Source organism: Microcebus murinus, chromosome 4, assembly GCF_040939455.1.
Source record: "Microcebus murinus isolate Inina chromosome 4, M.murinus_Inina_mat1.0, whole genome shotgun sequence".
In the NCBI taxonomy this organism is placed as follows: domain Eukaryota; kingdom Metazoa; phylum Chordata; class Mammalia; order Primates; family Cheirogaleidae; genus Microcebus; species Microcebus murinus.
The window spans coordinates 62,383,028-62,404,085 of NC_134107.1; the positions used below are offsets into that span (position 1 = coordinate 62,383,028).

A 21,058-nucleotide genomic window follows, 5' to 3' on the forward strand; every position below is an offset into this window, starting at 1 on the left:
AACTTGCAAGGCATACAAAAGAGAAAAGTTGGGTGACATAGACAATAGTAATGCCCAGATCCAAGAAAATAAAACAAAGAGAATAAGAAAAGATCAGAGAGAAGATGGCAGACGAGAAACACGGCCAGACAGAGTGTCTCTGCAGAAAAGACAGATTCTAGCAGAAATTAGAAAAAAGAAGCAAGACGACGAGCATACATCAGACGAGGGCCAGAAGGAGGGGTACCTGAGACCCCGGGAGACTCCACAGGAGGAGGCTGAAGAGGAAAACTGGAGGCTGAGACCACCGGAGCAGCCCGGAGACCAGTGGCAAGGGTAGGTGGATTTGCTGTTTCCGCTCCCCTGCATTTGGGACTGCTGGTGGGCTCCCCAGTGGGTGGAGAGACCTACGGACACCAGCCCAGAGACCACCGCCGCCAGCCAGCGGTGAGCCTGTAGCGGACATGGCACCAGGCTCCCAACTCCCTCCCGGCACCTCTGTGTGCACAGACCCCAGCCGTGCGGCAGGTGCCATATTGCCTCCTCCTCCCCTCCGCCGATCCTACCCGCAGCTGCCCAGAGAGACAATACAGCCACCAGCCGGAGGCACCCCAGGGAACAGGACCTTCCCTTTTAGGACCCTACAGCTCACTCAGGGGAACTCTGACTGTGAGCTCCCTACCCGCCAGCCCTCCCAGGTGCTGCTGGCACGGTGTTCCCAGGAGAACGGTGCCGACTCAGAGGCTAAGAGACATAGACCCAGCTTGGGCTCCCTGTGGGTGAACTGGGACCAGAACTCCTCTCCCTGGTGGGGATACAGTTTGAACTCTGGGACCCAGAGGTCGGACCTTCAGACCAGATCCCGTGCACCGTGGTCTAGCACTGCCCGGGGCACAGAAGGGTTATACGTGAACAGCCTACTGAGGTGTGTATGCCTTCAGGGGCAGATCAGTGTCCTAGAGGGCAACCCTCCTCCCAAAGAAGGGCTGTGTGCCCAGCCCAGGCGGCAACCCTGCTCAGGAAACCTCCCGGCCAGCATCACACCCAGGGGAGGCCCGGTGGCATGAGGTCTGGCCTGCTGGCAGAGGCTCAGGAGAAGCTGCGGAGTTGGGGAGGGTGGAAAGAAGCAAGGCCCGCTCTAGACTGCAGGTCTCAGACAGCCCCAATCCCACACCCAGACTTTCTGGCTGAGCGGGACCATTCCAGCCCCGCCCTGACAGCTTTTCCTGGAAGCAGAGAACAGAACTTTGACGCCTGCTAACGACATTGGTGGTGCCTGAGGGCAGGCTTACCCAACCCAGCTCCGCCCAGAACAAGAGCTGATAACAGGACACAAAATCAACAGCATAGCCTGTTCCTCCAAGCAAGCGCCACCTACTGACAGGGACGGCATCCTGCACAGCCTTCTCCCGGCACCCACTGACTCAATATACAGGGAGTGGTCAAATCTCACCCACAGACACAACCTAACGCCTCAGAAACTAAACAAGGTGTGTGAATACCCAAACAAAAACCTAAAGGAAAGAAACAACAACGGATCAAAATGGGAAGAAATCAGCGAAAGAACTCAGGAAATATGAAGAACCAAACGGAAAACACACCCCCAAAGAGGAGCACCAGCCCCCTAGAAATGGACACCAACCCAAATCAGGAAACCAATATGACAGAAGAGGAATTTCCTATGTGGATCATAAGAACACTCACCGAGCTGCAACAACAACTCAATAACCAACACCAAGAAACCACAAAAAGCCTCCAGGATCTGGAAAAAGAAATGGACACAATGAAGAAAAGTTTAACCGAACTCCTGGAAATGAAGAATCAATTCAGGGAATTACAAAATACAGTGGAAAGTCTCAAGAACAGGGTAGATCAAACAGAAGAAAGAATCTCAGAGATTGAAGATAACACCTTCCAATTAAATAAATCAGTCACAGAGATAGAGCAGAGAAACAAGAGAAAAGAGCAAAGCCTACAAGAGCTGTGGGATTATGTGAAAAAACCTAACGTGAGGGTCATAGGGTTAGCAGAAGGGGAAGAAGACAACACTCAAGGACTGGACAAGCTTTTTGAAGATATAATAGAGGAAAATTTCCCAGGCCTTGCTCAAAATCTCGATATACAAGTTCAAGAAGCCCAGAGGACCCCTGGGAGATTCAATGCAAACAGGAAGACGTCACGTCATGCAGTCATCAGACTGACCAAAATATCAACTAAAGAGGCCCTTCTAAGGGCTGTAAGAAGAAAGAAGCAAGTAACCTACAAGGGAAAGCCAATACGAATAACACTAGACTTCTCTAATGAGACTTTACAAGCAAGGAGAGACTGGGGCCCCATTCTCACTCTTCTGAAACAAAACAATGCCCAGCCTAGAAACTTATTCCCTGCAAAACTAAGCTTCGTATATGAAGGAGAAATAAAAACATTCTCAGACAAGCAAAGTCTCAGAGAATTCACCAAGATAAGACCAGCCCTACACGATCTACTCAAAACAGTGTTACGCACGGAGAACCATAATAAAAAGTCATGAATATAAAAACAACCAAAACCGCCAGGCGCGGTGGCTCACGCATGTAATCCTAGCATTCTGGGAGGCTGAGCTGGGCGGATTGCTCGAGGTCAGGAGTTTGAAACCAGCCTGAGCAAGAGCGAGACCCCATCTCTATATAAATAGAAAGAAATTAATTGGCCAACTAATATATATAGAAAAAAATTAGCCGGGCATGGTGGCACATGCCTGTAGTCCCAGCTACTCGGGAGGCTGAGGCAGAAGGATCGCTTGAGCCCAGGAGTTTGGGGTTGCTGTGAGCTAGGCTGACGCCACGGCACTCACTCTAGCCTGGGCAACAAAGCGAGACTCTGTCTCAAAAACAAAACAAAACAAAACAAAAAATAACCAAAACCCAAAGATTAAAGGCCAGATAATACAGTGGCTCAAGAGAGAAATCAAAGCAACAACATCCAATCCAACAGAATGAACAGTAATCTACCTTACCTATCAGTTCTCTCAATAAATGTGAATGGCTTAAACTCTCCACTCAAGAGACATAGGCTGGCTGAATGGATAGGAAAATACAGGCCAAGTCTATGCTGTCTTCAGGAAACACATCTAACCTGCAAGGATGCATATAGACTAAAAGTAAAAGGGTGGAGGTCAGTATTCCAGGCAAGTGGGAGCCAAAAGAAGGCTATTGTGGCAGTTCTAATTTCAGACGACTTACTTTTTAAACCAACAAAAGTAGTGAAAGACAAAGAGGGTCATTATATAATGGTGAAGGGCGCAGTTCAACAAGAAGAGATAACAATTTTAAATATATATGTACCCAACTTAGGTGCACCCAGTTTCATAAAGCAAACCTTAGTGGATCTAAGAAAATGGATTAATAGCAACTCCATAATCACCGGAGATTTTAACACCCCACTGACGGCACAAGACAGATCCTCCAAACAGAAAATTAATAAAGAAATAATGAACTTAAACAAAACCCTGGAACAATTGGGTCTGACTGACATCTACAGGACATTCTACCCAAAATCCATTGAATATATGTTCTTCTCATCAGCTCACGGGACATTCTCTAAGATTGACCATATCCTAGGACACAAAGTAAATCTCAAGAAATTAAAAAAAAAATAGAAATCATACCATGTACCTTCTCAGATCACAGTGGAATAAAACTAGAAATCAACCCTAACAGAAACTCACATTTCTATACAAAAACGTGGAAATTAAACAACCTCCTACTAAATGATTACTTCATAAATGAAGAAATCAAGACGGAAATAAAAAAATTCTATGAAGAAAACCACAATGGAGAGACAAGTTATCAACTCCTCTGGGACACAGCTAAAGCAGTTCTGAGAGGAAAGTTTATCTCCATAAATGCCTATAACCAAAAGACAAGAAGATCACAAATAGACAATCTAATGAAACGACTCAAAGAGCTGGAAAAAGAAGAACAGACCAACCCCAAACCCAGCAGAAGAAGTGAAATCAACAAGATCAAATCAAACTAAACGAAATTGAAAACAGGGAAGCTATTCAGGAGATTAATAAAACAAAAAGTTGGTTCTTTGAAAAAATAAACAAAATTGACACACCATTGGCTAAGCTAATGAAAAGCAGAAAAGAGAAATCTCTAATAAGCTCCATCAGGAATAAAAAAGGAGATATCACAACTGATCCCAAAGAGATACAAGATACAATTTATGAATACTACAAAAATCTTTATGCACACAAACTGGAAAATGTGGAGGAAATGGACAAATTTCTAGAAACACACAGCCTCCCTAGGCTCAACCAGGAAGAAATAGATTCCCTGAACAGACCAATCTCAACAGCTGAAATAGAAACAGCAATTAAAAATCTCCCTAAAAAGAAAAGTCCCGGTCCAGATGGCTTCACACCTGAATTTTATCACACTTACAAAGAAGAACTAGTACCTATCTTGCAGAAACTATTCCACAACATCGAGAAGAACGGAAACCTCCCCGACACCTTTTATGAAGCGAATATTACTCTGATACCAAAACCAGGAAAGGATGCAACAAAAAAGGAAACTACAGACCAATATCTCTAATGAATACAGATGCAAAAATTTCCAACAAAATCTTAGCTAACCGAATCCAGACGCTTATTAAAAAAATAATCCATCACGACCAAGTGGGCTTCATCTCAGGGATGGTTCAACATACGTAAATCTATAAATGTAATTCACCACATAAACAGATGCAAAAACAAAGACCACATGATTCTTTCAATAGATGCAGAAAAAGCTTTTGACAAAATTCAACACCCTTTCATGATACGAACACTTAAGAAATTAGGCATAGAAGGGACATACCTAAAAATGATACAAGCCATATATGACAGACCCATAGCCAACATCATACTGAATGGGGAAAAATTGAAATCATTCCCACTTAGAACTGGAACCAGACAAGGCTTCCCACTATCTCCACTTCTGTTCAACATAGTGCTGGAAGTCTTGGCTACAGCAATCAGACAGGAAAATGGAATTAAAGGTATCCAAATAGCGGCAGAAGAGATCAAACTTTCACTGTTTGCTGATGATATGATATTATATCTAGAAAACCCCAAAGAGTCAACCAAGAAACTCCTGGAACTGATCAATGAATTTAGTAAAGTCTCAGGATACAAAATCAATACACAGAAATCAGAGGCATTCCTATACGCCAACAACAATCTAATTGAGAACCAAATCAAAGACTCAATTCCCTTCACAATAGCAACAAAGAAATTAAAGTACCTAGGAATATATTTAACCAAAGAGGTAAAAGACCTCTACAGGGAGAACTATGAAACACTGAGGAAGGAAATAGCAGAGGATGTAAACAGATGGAAATCCATACCATGCTCATGGATCGGCAGACTCAACATCATCAAAATGTCTATACTACCCACACTGATCTACAGATTCAATGCAATTCCTATTAAAATTCCATCAGCATTCTTCACAGATATAGAAAAAATGATTTTACACTTTCGTATGGAACCAAAGAAGACCCCGAATATCAAAAGCAATTCTAGGTAACAAAAACAAAATGGGAGGCATTAATATGCCAGATATCAAACTATACTACAAAGCTGTAGTAATTAAATCAATATGGTATTGGCACAAAAATAGGAATATTGACCAGTGGAACAGATGTGAGAATCCTGATATAAAACCATCCTCATATAGCCGTCTAATCTTTGACAAAGCAGACAAAAACATACACTGGGGAAAAGAATCCTTTTTCAATAAATGGTGCTGGGAAAACTGGATAGCCACCTGTAGAATTCTAAAACAGGACCCACACCTTTCACCTCTCACAAAAATCAACTCACGCTGGATAACAGACTTAAACCTAAGGTATGAAACTATTAGAATTCTAAAGGAAAAAGTTGGAAACACTCTCCTAGACATCGGCCTAGGCAAAGAGTTTATGAAGAAGTCCCCAAAGGCAATCACAGCAGCAACAAAAATAAATAAATGGGACATGATCAAACTACAAAGCTTCTGCACAGCCAAAGAAATAGTCATGAAAGTAAACAGACAACCTACAGAATGGGAGAAAATTTTTGCATCCTATGCATCCGATAAGGGACTGATAACTAGAATATACTTAGAACTCACAACCCCATTAAAAAGTGGGCAAAGGACTTGAACAGAAACTTTTCTAAAGAAGACAGAAGAATGGGCAACAAACATATGAAAAAATGCTCAATATCTCTAATCATCAGGGAAATGCAAATCAAAACCACAATGCGATATCACTTAACTCCAGTGAGAATGGCCTTTATCAAAAAGTCTCCAAACAATAAATGCTGGCGTGGATGCGGAGAGAGAGGAACACTCCTACACTGCTGGTGGGACTGCAAACTAGTTCAACCTCTGTGGAAAGCAATATGGAGATACCTTAAAGCGATACAAGTGAATCTACCATTTGATCCAGCAATCCCATTGCTGGGCATCTACCCAAAAGATCCAATGACAGTCTACAAAAAAGACACCTGCACTCGAATGTTTATAGCAGCACAATTCATAATTGCAAGGCTGTGGAAACAGCCCAAGTGCCCATCAATCCAAGAATGGATTAATAAAATGTGGTATATGTATACCATGGAGTACTATTCAGCTCTAAGAAACATAGGTGACATAGCACATCTTATATTTTCCTGGTTAGAGCTGGAACCCATACTATTAAGTGAAGTTTCCCAAGAATGGAAAAACAAGCACCACATATACTCACCAGCAAATTGGTATTAACTGAACAGCACCTAAATGGTCACATAGATACTACAGTAATAGGGTATTGGGGAGGTGGGAGGGGGGAGGGGGGCCGGTATATACATATATAATGAGTGAGATGTGCACCATCTGGGGGATGGTCATGATGGAGACTCAGACTTGTAGGGGGAGGGGGGGAAATGGGCATTTATTGAAACCTTAAAATCTGTACCCCCATAATATGCTGAAATAAAAAAAAGAAAAAAAAAGAAAAGATCAGAGAACTTACAATGGATAATCCAAAAATGAAATTTTAAAAAATTCCATTTACAATAGCATAAAAAGAAAAAAATACTTAAGAATAAATTTAACCACAGAGGAGAAAGACTTGCATATGAAAACTATAAAACACTGCTGAAAGACATTTAGAAAGACATAAATGTTCCCATATTCATGAATTAGAAGATTTAATATTAAGACATCAATACTACCCAAAGCAATCTACATATTTACTGCAATCCCTATTAAAATCTCAATGACATCTTTATATCTGAAATTCGGATGGAATCTCAAGGGACCTTGAATAGTCAAAACAATCTTGAAAAAGAACAAAGTTGGTAGACTCACACACCTCCTGATTTCAAAACTTACTACACAGCTACAGTAATTAAAACAGTGTGGTAATGACATAAAAAAAGACATATATATCAATGAAACAGAATAGAGAGTCGAGAAATAAACCCTTTTATTTATAGTCAATTTTTTATACAAGGGTGCCAAAACCAAAGGGCAAAGCATAGACTTTTAAACAAATGGTACTGGTAAAATTGAATATCCACATGCAAAAGAATGAAGCTTGACTCTTATCTCACACTATATACAAAAATAACATGGATCAAAGACCTAAATTTAAGAGCTAAATGATAAAATTCTAAGAAGAAAACACAGGTTAAATCTTCATGACTTGGATTTGGCAATAATTTCTTACGTATGACACCAAAAGCAGAGGCAACAAAAGACAAAATAGATGAACTATACTTCATCAAAATTTAAAACTTTTATGCTTCAAAGGACACTGTCAACATAAGAAAGAGGCAATATTTGAATGGTATAAAATATTTTCAAATCACTTGTCCGATAAGGGATCCAGAGTAAGGGACTCCCCAAACTGAACTCCTAAAGAGCAAAAAACAAAACAAACCATCAGGTTAAAAAATGGGCAAAGGGCCAGGCCCAGTGGCTCACACCTGTAATCCTAGCACTCAGGGAGGCCGAGTGGGTAGATCGCTGAAGGTCTGGAGTTCGAAACCAGCCTGAGCAAGAGCAAGACCCTGTCTCTACTAAAAATAGAAAGAAATTAATTGGCCAACTAAAACATACACAAAAAATTAGCTGGGCATGGTGGTTCATGCCTGTAGTCCCAGCTACTCGGGAGGCTGAGGCAGTAGGATCATTTGAGCCCAGGAGTTTGAGGTTGCTATGAGCTAGGTTGACACCACAGCACTTTAGCCCAGGCAACAGAGTGAGACTGTCTCAAAAACAAACAAACAAACAAAAAAAAAAACGGGCAAAGGACTTGAATAGACATTTCTCCAAAGAAGATGCACAAATGGCCAACAAGCACATGAAAAGATTTTAAACATCCCTAATCATTATGGAAATGCAAATCAAAACCACAAAGAGGTATCATTTCACACCCATTGGGATGGCTGTTATTAAAAACACACATACACACACAGAAAATAACAAGTGTTGGTGAGGATGTAGAGAAATAGAAACCCTTGTGCATTGCTAGTTGGAATGTAAAATGGTGTAGCCACTGTGGAAAACTATAGGGGTTCTTCAAAAAATTAAAAATATAATTACATTATCCAGCAATTCTACTTCTGTACATATACCCAAAAGAAGTGACAGTAGGGACATGAACATGTATTTGTACACCCATGTTTATAGCAGCATTAGTCAAAATAGCCAAAAGGCAGAAGCCACCCAAGTGTCTATCAATGGATGAATGTATAAACAAAATGTGGTATATACACAGAATGGAGTGTTATCCAGCCTTAAAAAGGAAATTCTGACACACAATACAACATGAATGAACCTTGAGGAAATTATTCTAAGTGAAATAAGCCAATCACTAAAGGACAGATACTGTATTATTTCACTTATATGAAGTATTTATAATCAAATTCAGAGAGACAAAAAGTAGAATGGTGGTTACCAGGGGCTAGGGGAAGAGGGAAATGAGAAGTTTTTAATTGGTTCATTAACAGTACCCCAGCTTTATTGAGATATACTTGACAAATAAGAATTATATATATAGGTATCCAACTTGATTTTTTGATATGCCTATACACTGTGAAATAATCACCACAATCATGCTAATTAACATACACATCATACTACATGGTTACCATTTTATTTTTGTGTGGTGAAAACACTTAAGACCTATCCACTTCACAAATTTCATGTATACAATATTGTTAACTACAGCGGTATTGTACATTAGATCTTCAGAACTTATTCATCTGCATAACTGAAACTTTGTACTCTCAGACCAACATCTCTCCATTTCCCCTCCCCCATCCCCTGGCAACCACCATTCTACTCTCTGCTTCTGAGTTTGACAATTTCAGATTTCACATAGAAGTGAGATCATGCAGTATTTCTCTTTCTGTGTCTGGTTTATCTCACTTAGCCTAATGTCCTCAAGGTTCATCTATGTTGTTATAAATGGCAAGACTTAATCCTATTTAAGGCTGAATAATATTCCATCGTATAAATATGCCACATTTTCTTTATTCATCTGTTGATGGATTTTCTTTATTCATCTGTAACCTAAATATAGAAATTTAGGTTATTTCTGTATTTTGGTTATTGTGAAAAACGCTGCAGTGAACATAGGAGTACAGACATCTCTTCAACATATTGACTTCCTGTCCTTTGGATATACACCCAAAAGTGGGATTGCTGGATACGATAGTTCTATTTTCAGTATTTTGAGGAACCTCCATACTCTTTTCAATAGTGGTTGTATTAATTTAAATTCCTAGCAACAATGTGTAAGAGTTCTCTTTCTCCCATCCATGCCAACACTTGTTACCTTTCATCTTTTTGATAATAGCCATTCTAACAGGTATGAAGTGATACCTCATTGTGGTTCTAATTTGCATTTCCCTAATGATTAGTGATGTTGAGCATTTTTTCAAATACCCACTAGCCATTTTTATATCTTTTTCTAAGAAATGTCTATTCAGGTTTTTAGCTCATTTTAAAATCAGTTTGTTTCCTTGTTATTGAGTTCCTTATATATTTTGGATATTAACCTGTTAAAGGTATGATTTGCAAACGTTTTCTCCCATTCAATAGGTTGTCTCTTCACTCTGTTGACTGTTTCCTTTGCTGTGCAAAAAGCTTTTTAGTTTGATGAAGTCCCACTTATTTTAACTTTCGTTGCCTGTGCTTTTTTTGGTGTCATTTGCAAAATATCATTACCCAGACCAATGTCAAGAAACTTTTCCCCTATGTTTTCTTTCTTCTAGTCATTTTATGGTTTCAGTCTTTAATCCATTCCGAGTTTAACAAGACGAAAAAGTTCTGAATTTGAACTGTGGTGATGATCGTACAACAATGTGAATACACTTAAAGCCACTGAACTATACACTTAAAAATGGTTAAAATGACAAATTTTACGTTATGTATATTTTATCACAATTTTTAAAAAGGACAAATGAAATATTTAAGATTGGAAACAAAGTTTTGTTTGACTATTATCTAGCCTATTTACTATGCACTCTGTTTCCTTTTCCAAATCCTATTCAATCTTCAAAATCCATTTCTAAACCAGGCACAGTTGAGTGTACCTATGTGTACCCAGCTACTCAGGAGGCCCACACCAGAGGATCACAAGGCCATAAGTTCGAAGCTGTGGTGGGCTATGATCACACCTGTGAATAGCCACTGAACTCCAGTCTGGACAACACAGTGAGACCCTGTCTCTAACAAAACAAAACAAAAAAGGAGAGAAAAGAATCCAGACCAGTTCTATTATAATTCCTCCCATATTTCAAATTCCAAAATATGTTACTATTACTATCTAAATGAATTTGGCAATTAATCATGTTTTGCCAGGTTATCACTATTACTATGGGTCTTCCACTGCTGTCTTAAAGATTTATAAATATTTATATTTGACTTCTTTAATAGATTGAATCTTATTTGAGGGAAGTGGCAATATCCTATTTTTAGTGACAGTTAGGAGGACAGGCTCTAGAGCTTATGCCTGAGTTTGATTAATGAAGTATTTTTAAATATTCCATTTTTATCTCATCACACTGCTTCTCTCACTTGGTAGATCCTGATTCTTCTCTCTTTGGGTGTCTCCAGATTGACAGGCCTCCAGACATTTGCTATGGCTCTGATTTTCTCTCAAGGCCAAAGGCCATTGGGTGTACACAGAATTATGCCTTCTGGGGAATCAGCAACTGCACACTAGATCAGAAAATGTGGGCAGGGGAAGGAGATCACCATTGTGCCCACCCTCCAGACTTTGTCAGTCCGAGTAATCACAGAAGGGTCCAAAGAATATACCATTTCCCTCTGGCTTCCTGAGAAATTTATTTACATGCACAGTCACTCCTTTAACAGGAAATACTATGGAAGTGTCAGGATGAACAAACCCTGTAATACCTATAGAACAACCAGCTCCAGTTCCAAGACCACACACAACTGTTTTCCCCTGGCCTACGCCCTTGAGATGCATTCCTGACAGAAAGGCTGAACCAGAATGGTTCCCCTGAGAGCCTCAAAGGCCCTGCTGCATACCTTTACTTACCACTTGCCACCACCACCACCCTTATGCAGAGAGAGGAAGAGGAAGAAGGGGGAGAGGTATGGCTAATGCTTCTTTGAAGATAACCCATAGGAGGACGATGCGTCAGACGTGGTAGAATATATAGTTACATAGGTTTCTTGGGAAGAATCATCCATGGGGGGCTCTTGGGGACCTCTTGTTTCAGGATGGGGGGCCTTTACAGAGGGCACTGTTGGTGTATCCACCTCCAAGGCAGGCAATGTAGTTTGAAGGGCGGTATCATTGGTGGCCTCCCCTCTGGATGCTCGTGGTTGAAAGTCATGTTTGGCAGGCATCGGAGGTGCAACAGTGTTCTTGACAGGTGCTGGTTTCTTGGAAGCTACACTAAAATGAAAAGCATCTGAGTGTTTATCTGTACTCTTGTTTAAAGCGGGGTTGAGGGCCGCTAAGGTCCAAGGATTTTCTACAACTCGGGCGGGTGCCTTCATGGATGAGTGAGAAGTTCTCTGATGCTCACTTGGGCTTCTACTGTTAGAACCTGTGGGATAGAAAAGACACAAACACAGATTTCTCAAATGTCACTTCTCCACTCCCTGCCAGTCACTTGTGAAATCCAAGTCATCTCTCAAATGTCAGCCTTTCACTTATCCTCTTAGGTTGTTTCCTCAAAGCTCTCCTCTCTATCTCACACTTTGTGCAAAGTTTATTATGGCCCTCCAATTCAGTCTAGGGCTGGGGTTTAAGAGTCTACTGTGTGACACTCTGGCTCACCATGGAAGTCCTCAGATGGCAGGGACTAACATTTGCTTAAAGTTCATGTATTTCACAACCACGGGTTTCAAATTAGTTTAGATAGAAAAATAAACACATCCTAAGTAAAAATGGGGGCTTTTTAAGGGCAAAGACTTCGTCTTCCTTGCTACTACATCCACAGTGTTCAAAACTATCTCTCACACAGTAAATGCTCAGTAAATAATTTTTGTCTTACTGATAGAAAAAAATAAATGGTAGAGACTTCTTCTAGTAATGGAGGTAGGAAACTGAGACTGATCCTTTTACTAAAGACAAATTAAAAACCAGATGATATACAAAAACAAGAAAACATCTTTAAATTATCCAAGAGTTTATAATATAGTGAGAAATTGTGTGGCCAAAATATATAAAGTAAGAATCCAAAAAAGCAAGTCCAAAACTCAAAGTTATTATTTTTGCTTAGATTTACCTTTTATTTTTAAAATTTTTTATTTTTAGTTATTATGGATGCTCAAAATTATTTTTTATTTCAGAATATTATGGGGGTACAAATATTTTGGTTACATATGCCTTTGCCTCGCCCAAGCCACAGCTACAAGCATGTCCCCTCCCCCCATACAGTGTGCTCTGCATCCATTAGTTGTGAGTCTACCTACCTCAAAGTTATTTTTGATCTGAATACAATTCAGTCTGGAAGCTGTGCACATGAGCTTAATTTTTTGTCAGCTTCATAGGAGAAAGGGGATTTTTTACTGGTGAACTGTAGGTCAATCCCATGACAACTAATATCTTTATGATATTAGGTTTTCTAATGCATAAACATAATATATTGCTTCATTTATTTGAGTCTTTTTCTTTCAGTAAAGTTTTGTAGTTTTCAGTGATCAATCATATATCTTCCCTTATGACAGCTTTTCTGATCAGAGTTGATTTTGTCTGACATTAGTACAGCCAGCCCTGCTCTCTTTTGGTTACTATTTGCATGGAATATCTTTCTCCATTTTTTCACTTTTAATTTGTATCTTCAGATTTAAAATGAGTCTCTTGTAGACAGCATATAGTTGGACTGTATTTTTTTAATCAGTTCTGCCAAACCCCATCTTTTGATTTGAGAGTTTAATTCATTTACATTTAAAGTATTAAGGAGAAATTTACTTCTATCATTTTGCTACTTGTTTTCCATATGCCTTAAAGGTTTTCTTGTTTCTTATTTCCTGCATCTCTTTGTCTTCTGACAGTTTTATTCTAATATTTCCTGGTGTGGTTTTAAGTTCATCTTACTGCAACTATCTTGAGTTCCTTGGATATATATATATGTGTGTGTGTGTGTGCAAGTTTTTCATCAAAGGATGATAAAATTGAAAAACTTCTAAGTGAGATCCTGTAATCATCTATAATATATACCATTTTGCCGATAAATGTGAAAATTTAGATCAGCAGTTCTTAAAGTGTCATTTAAAGGACCTCTGGAGGTTTCTGAGACACTTTCAGGGGGGTCCATGAGGCCTAAATTATTTCCATAATAATACTAATGTTATTTCATGTTCTTATTCTCATTCTCTCAGCAATTTTCCAGTGGCCACATGATAGGTGACAGTGCAAGAGACTGAACACAGAAACAGATGTAAGAATTCTTGTCATTAATCCAGACATTAGAGAGATTTGTAAAAATGTAAAATAATTTCCATATTTTTGTTTTATAAAATAATCATTTTTCAAAAACTGGTATTTATGTTATTTATAAATGGGTTTTTAAATTGTTTTTATGTGAATCAGTAAATGTTTTTAAATTTATTATATGGTAAATAATGGCAGATACTAGACATACTAAGAATCAGAAAAATATGATCCACATCCAGAAGACTGAGCTAATAGAAATGGGCCAGAAATAACAGAAATGATGAAACTTGCAAACAAGAATATTAAAACAACTATTGTAACTATATTCAGATATTTAAAGCAAACATGGATACAATGAAGAGAGAAAAGGGAGATATAAAAAAGAACCCAGTGGAAGTTATAGAGATGAAAAATATAATATTTGAAATAAAAATTTCACTGGTTGAAATTAACAGATTAGATATTACAGAAGAAAAGATCAGTGAAGTTGAACATACAGTATGGGTGGCAAAATTCTACGATAGCCCTTAAGATTCCCAACCTTTGCTATACATCCTATAAGCCCCTTCCCTTGAGTGGGGTAAGACTTGTGAATATGATAGGACAGATACCCCCTTGATTACGTTATATTATTTAAGGTAACAGAGGTGATGGGATAGTTACTCCCATGATTACATTACATTACTTAAGACTTCATCATAGCAAACTGGAAAGATATTCTCTTTCTGGCTGTTAATAGTAAGCTACCATGTTGTGAGGACCATGTGGCTAGGACCTGAGGGTAGCCTCTAGCAGCTCAGAGCAAAACCCTGCCAACGGCCATCACGAAAATAAGGATGATTTCACAGTCCTACAACTAGAAGAACTGGTATTTTTGTTATGACAGAGGGGTCTGTTCACTGTTCTATGGAGAATGTATCTTGCTCTTACTCTGTAAACCTATACCTTGGTCTTGCTCTGTAAATCTATCTTGTCCTTCCTCAATAAACTTCATTTTACGCTTAAAAAAAAAAAAAAGAAAACAACCTAGAGGAACTAAATTCTCCTAACAACCAGTGAGACTGGAAGAGGACATGGAACCTCAGATGAGATTGCTGCCCCAACTGATATCTGATTTTAGTCTGGTAAGACTCTAGGCAAAGGACCTGTCTAACCTATGCCTATGAGATAGATGTGTGTTATTTTAAGCTTCTAGGTTTAAGGTATTAATAAGTTTTTATATAGCAATGAAAAATGAATATATATAGCAATAGAATCTATCCAAAGTGAAGCAAATAAATAGGCTAAAAATAAAAATGAACAGTCTCTGTAACTCATTGAGTAATATCATACTAACGTCTGTATAATTGGAATCCCAGAAAGCAATGGTGGGTAGGGGCAGAAAAATATTTGAATAAATGCTGAAAATTTGTCCAATTTGATGAAAATTTTACTCTGACAAATCTCATATTTTCAGCAAACCTCTGGACAGTTTCTCTCTCTCTTTATTTTTCTCTCTCACACATACCCCCCAACACCCATACCCACATACCAAGGTAAACTCTAATCAAACTACTAAAAACCAGCAATAAAAGAATAATCTTAAATAGCAGCCAGAGGAAAAACAGACACATTACAAAGGAACAAAGGTAAGAGAACTGAAGACTTTTCATATGAAACTATGTAAGACAGAAGACAACGGACTGACTCCTTCAAACTGCTAAAAAATATACCCACAAGCTAGAGAGGCAATGAATGCCTTCTGGTGGTAGATGTGGCATGAGCAGGTATAGCAGTACATGCCCATCCTGGAGGTGGTTGTGGTGCAAGATGTGGCACTCTGTGTTTAGCGTTAAAGGCTCCATTATCCTTAACCTGAGTGCATCTGGGCTGTGGTCGTGGCTTCTCTCTAGTCCTCCTTCCTTCCCTGATTCTAAACATAGTCCTGAACCTTCTAGGTGTCTCTTGGATGTACCCAAATAGCCTTTTAATATATTTTCTTTCTGCTTAGATCGGGCAAAACTAGTTTCTGTAATAGGCAACTAATAACTCTTAAAAATAGAGAAAAGTCTTAATTTCTACTCATCTTATTTTCTTACCACCATTTCAGCATGATAGGAGGTAAGGTGAAGTTAACTGAGAATTTTTTCTAAGGCATTATAGGCACTCCCTTTATCCAAATTTATATAGTTCTTCAAAATTACCTTCAAAACTTCTTTCCTATCCATGTTTTCTCCTCACCATTTCCATTTCTAGTCATTTCTTGGCTGCATTACTGTTATGGGCTGAATTGTGTGCCCTTACACCCACTCAAATTCATATGTCAAAGCCCTAACCCTCAATGTGACTGTTTTTGGAGATAGGGCCTTTAAAGAAATAATTAAGGTTAAATGAGGTCATAAGGATTGGGCCCTATCCAACAGGAGTGGTGTCCTCATAAAAAGAGGAAGCGAGACCAGTGATCTCTCTCTCCCCAAGCACACACAGAGGAAAGGCCATGTGAGGACGCAGTGAGAAGGCAGCTATCTACAAGGTAGAAAGAGAGCCCTCACTAGGGGTCTTCACCAGATTTGCCAGCACCTTTATCTTGGACTTTCTGCCTCCAGAATTGTGAGAAAACAAATTTCTGTTGTTCAAGCCACCCAATCTATGGTATTTTGTTATGGCAGACCTAGCTTATTAGTACAACTACTGATAATCATAAGGTAACTGGAATATAGCCTTCAGAATTCTTAACATAGTCGAGTGATCCTCTTAACATCTACATAACCTGGAGTTATCTGCTATCTCCCTGCCGCATTGAGATTTGGGTGAACTTGGCTTAAACTTTCAGTTTCATATGAAAGACCATTTAATTTGTTCAAATTTATAAACTTATTTTTTCATGGTCCCTGTGGGTCTCTTCCTGCAACCCTAAGTGTTGTATCAGTTTAGAATCTCAGGATCTTCACCACTGTCCACAAGAAATTAAATTAACTCATGATTTTATGACTGTAACAACTTAAAGCTCCAGGAGCTATGTAAGGAAATTATATCCCATAATGCACAATCTTCTGCCTGCTCACTGGTTTTCCCTTTGACATTGCATTGGCTTCCAAAAATTCTAGCTCAACTGTGTGATAATCTCCATCATCCTCTAAAAATAAACTCTAGTAGCTTCCCTTCCCTTACTGGGCCTATTTCACTTCCTCAGACCCTGAGTTATTCTGCTAAATAAACATTTTTCCATCCCTTTACACAGAAATCTAACCATATCGCTTCCTTATGTGAAACTCATTTGCCATCTCCTGATTGCTGATATGCAGAGACTAGACTCTTATCTAGCATTCCAAGGCTTCTGAAGTTTTCTTCCTCCAGCCTCCAATATACATTACCCACAAACGAAACCCCATAAAGCACCTTCAGCCCTAATGGGCATGGAAGCTACTGTTCTGGACCTAGATGCCTGGCCCCATGGTGTCAACTGCTATACTTTTGCCTGTTACTCACTGTTCTTTGTGGGCCAGCCCTCCTCTCTCTTAGGTCACATTCCTGGTCTCTTGGGCCACCCCTGAGAGACAGCTTTCAGTTATCTCTAGCCCCTTTCCAAATGTCTGGTACAAAGTGGGTACTCAGTAACTGTTTGATACATGAATAAGTGAACAAATAACACCCACACTTGAAATCTTCCAAGGGATCTCATTGCTTAGAGGATGAAGCCTAATATCTGAAGCCTGATATAAACGGTCCTCCAGAATCTATACCCAGCCTATACTTCCCCTAGTGCCTTCCTACAATGTCCCAGACTCCCTCAGCTCTTGTCAGAGACATGAAAAGCAGATCACGTCTCCTGGAAGCAATGGGGAGGGATGGAGAGACAGGAGTGGCTAGACCTCTGACTTTACCTGAGAAAATGGTGGAGCTTTGGAACAATTTTGCTTTTGTCATCTCTCTCCGCCTGCAAGAAAGCAGACCATTCATGAATTCACAGAACCCTTCCAAAAAAGGCAATCATCCAAGGCAGTGGCCAGAAAAGCAGCATTATCCAGTCACATTTTTACTTATGCTGAGATGGGCTTTTTATGGGCTTTCCCTCTTTAAAGGATACATCACAAATCAAGAAATTATGGCATCTAAAGAACCATGGTATCCTCTAACTAACATTCCTCTTCTAGGATGTTCCGTCTCTCCTCCATCTTAAAACCCACAATCCTGTAGCGTTTGGCTGCAAAGATCCTCAAATGTCATTTTCTTGGACAGATAAAAAGACTGTGGCCCAGAATGGGACAGTGATTTTCCCAGGGTCACCAGAAGCTAAGAGGGTAAAGCCAGGGCTAAAACCCAGTCTTCCTGGTTTGTGAACTTGTTCTTTGCGCAATACCCTGCTATGTCTAATTTCATGGAAGGTAGGAAGCTGGAGGCAGTTGTTCTGGATAATCTTCAAACCCTGTCCTCTCCCAGCTGCTCCACACTGAATCCATAGTAATAGGCTTGACTAAGCTTCAGTGAGAGTCCTTATCCTGAAAATGCTGTCTTGTGTTGGGGAAGTCAAAGGGCCATGAGGAGCCGCAGACAGTATGAGAAGAAATGAGAGGTTCAGATCACAAACCCCATTTTACCATGTGGGATTACAGGAAGAGTATAACTGTTTTTTCTCGACTTTCTATAAGAATCAACTTATTACTTTTATTTTGGTAAATTTCATTTGAAATTACAAATATATACTTACCAGCGAATATAAAATATGGCAAAAATGACAATTGCAGAAACAATATCCATGCAAATCCACATGAACATATAGAACCTTGGTGTCTGCAAAAACATAAAACAAACCACAGTGAAAGAACTTTATAAGTAGAAGTTGTGTGAGTTTTCTAATTCCCTGGTTTGATCCTCCCTTTAGATCACATGAGCCAACTCCCTTGTTCTGCTGCCAGGACTGGAGGAAGAGATCAGGTGAAGGAACCTTGACTGATGTGGCATTCTCAAACACAGTCACCCTTGCACATGCAGGGGGCTCTCCAAGTAAAGAACACTGTATACCCTTCATCTCTCTTGACTCTCAAGACAGAGGTCAGAGGCAGTCCCAGAAAAGTCACACAGCAAGTCTATTCTGGACCCAAGACTACAGCCTAGGTTTCTTGACTCCTATTGCCCTATGTTTTCATGGCACAGCTTCTCAAACCTGGCTGTGCAGCCAAATCTCCCTCCCTCCTGGTGATACAGGTTTCTGGGTCTCACCACAGTCCTAAGGAATGAGAATCTCTGCCTTTTTAACATGCTCCTCAGGTGATGCTGAAGCAACCAGTTTGTGAAACAGCATTTGGGAATCATTGTTCTAAATCACTTCAATAAAGTATGCTGAAGTATAATCCTCCCTTACTTGATGTCCCTTCCTCTATGCTTCTTGCATAAATCAACTATTTCCCAGAACTCCATCTCCTTTTGTGTGAGTTTTCTAATTCCCTTTCCACTTCTATTGCTCCCCTTCCAATTTCACCCGATGCTACTGGGGCTGGCACTTTTTATTCTTTTTCAGACCATTCTTCACCCTATCCCAAGGTCTTCGCTTGGGTTGAATATTAATAATAATGATCATGATAATGAGATAACAATGATTAATGAACATTTACTAGGAGCCAGGCAAGTGTTATAAGCACTGAGGGGTAATTTCACATTTAATCCTCACAATAGCCCTACTTGTAGAAGCTCTTAACCAACTTTCAACAAATTGAGGTTCTTAATCCCCTTTGGGAAACTTATTGACTAATGCTGTGGTCTGCTGATTGCTCCAGGATGCCTTCCAGGTGAGCTGAATGTTCACCAAAAATCAGTTGTCCTTGTTCCCCAAACGGCCAACTGTAATTGTGCAGTGTAATTAGTTGTTGATTAAATCTGTAAAATCTGAAAAAAGGTTATGTCATTTTCAAGAAAACTAATTCAAATGCTTTGTTAAACTCAATGAAGACAGAATAGATCATTAAAAAATAAACTGCAATTGGATTAGGTGTGGGTGAAACACTATAAGAGATTAGGGTAAGGTGATTATAAAAATCTAGGTGGATTACTCATTCAGATTGATTCTTTGAATGACTTTAAGCTCTTGTTGAGCTTTAAAAAAACAAAAATTGGAATTCATTCCTAATTCATTTGGATGTTTAAATAACCAAGAGAACATTGAACTCAATCAGCTAAAGTATCTTCAAAGAAAAGACTACTTCTATGTCAAAAGGTGAATAAGTATTTTAAATTAAAATAAAACATGTGAGGTATGTGTGTGGCATACTGTTTATAAAAATGACCACAAAATGTCTTCGAAACCATACATGTAGGCCCCTATGCAATGTGACTTAGCTGTGCCTCTTAGCCTAACAAGAGGTGAAGTCTGTCTCTCACCCACCTTGAATCTGGACTTGGCCATGTGATTTCCTTTGGCCAATGGAACATTAAGCCATTGTAGACCATCCAGCTCAGCCAAACCAAAAGAACCACTTAGCCATCATCCAAAATGTGAGACATAATATTTTAAGATACTAAGGTTGAGGTAGTTTTTTTTTTTTTTAAAGCATTTAAGTAGGTTTTTTAAGGCTTAGAGTATATGTATTTTTTTATGGTTCCCGCTTTAACTTTCTCAATTACCAATGATCAGATCAGATTGTGTTGGATAAAAGTGCTTCTATTGCACTATTATTCCCAATTTACAAAATATAAAACAGAAAACCACCAAAAACTGAGGCACAAAAAGGTTAACTAATATTTCCAAGTTCATATAGTGAGTGGTAGAGCTAAGATCTGAATTTGCATAGTCTTAACTCCAGAGTGCGGGCTGCCTAGAAAGCCTGTGGAATACTGTTCCCACCTCCCTAAACAAAATGAATTTATCAACTCAAATATTAAAATGAAAAAATGCTTTCAGAAAAAGCATAAATGTGTACCTACCAAACGGACAACTTTAAGACATTACTGATTCAGGGGGAGAGGATTATGCAGGGGTGTGTTGCTTTCTAAACTATGCATTTTCATAATGACTTAATTTTAAAATGTTAAAAAATACATAGTATACATATGAAGGGGAGTTGTATGGGGACAAGTGGGTGGAAAGGTTTCACCTGTGCTGAGGGACCTGCCATCAAAAGTTCCCTTCAGGATTATCTCCAGAAAGCTGCTCAAGTCATCAGAGAAAGGAGGAGTCGACGATTTC

The 21,058-nt window shown here is 39.3% G+C and overlaps 1 protein-coding gene across 1 annotated transcript; it reads right to left on the minus strand.

The window, feature by feature from the left end:
* Positions 1-9,270: 9,270 nt before the first annotated feature.
* GDPD4 (glycerophosphodiester phosphodiesterase domain containing 4) lies at positions 9,271-20,810 on the minus strand. The gene is made up of 3 exons (XM_012744988.3): positions 18,587-20,810; positions 17,763-17,815; positions 9,271-12,064 (listed from the first exon to the last, which is right to left on the minus strand). The coding sequence occupies exons 1-3, from the start codon at positions 18,679-18,681 to the stop codon at positions 11,610-11,612; spliced, it is 603 nt and encodes a 200-aa protein (XP_012600442.2). The 5' UTR covers positions 18,682-20,810; the 3' UTR covers positions 9,271-11,609.
* Positions 20,811-21,058: the final 248 nt, after the last annotated feature.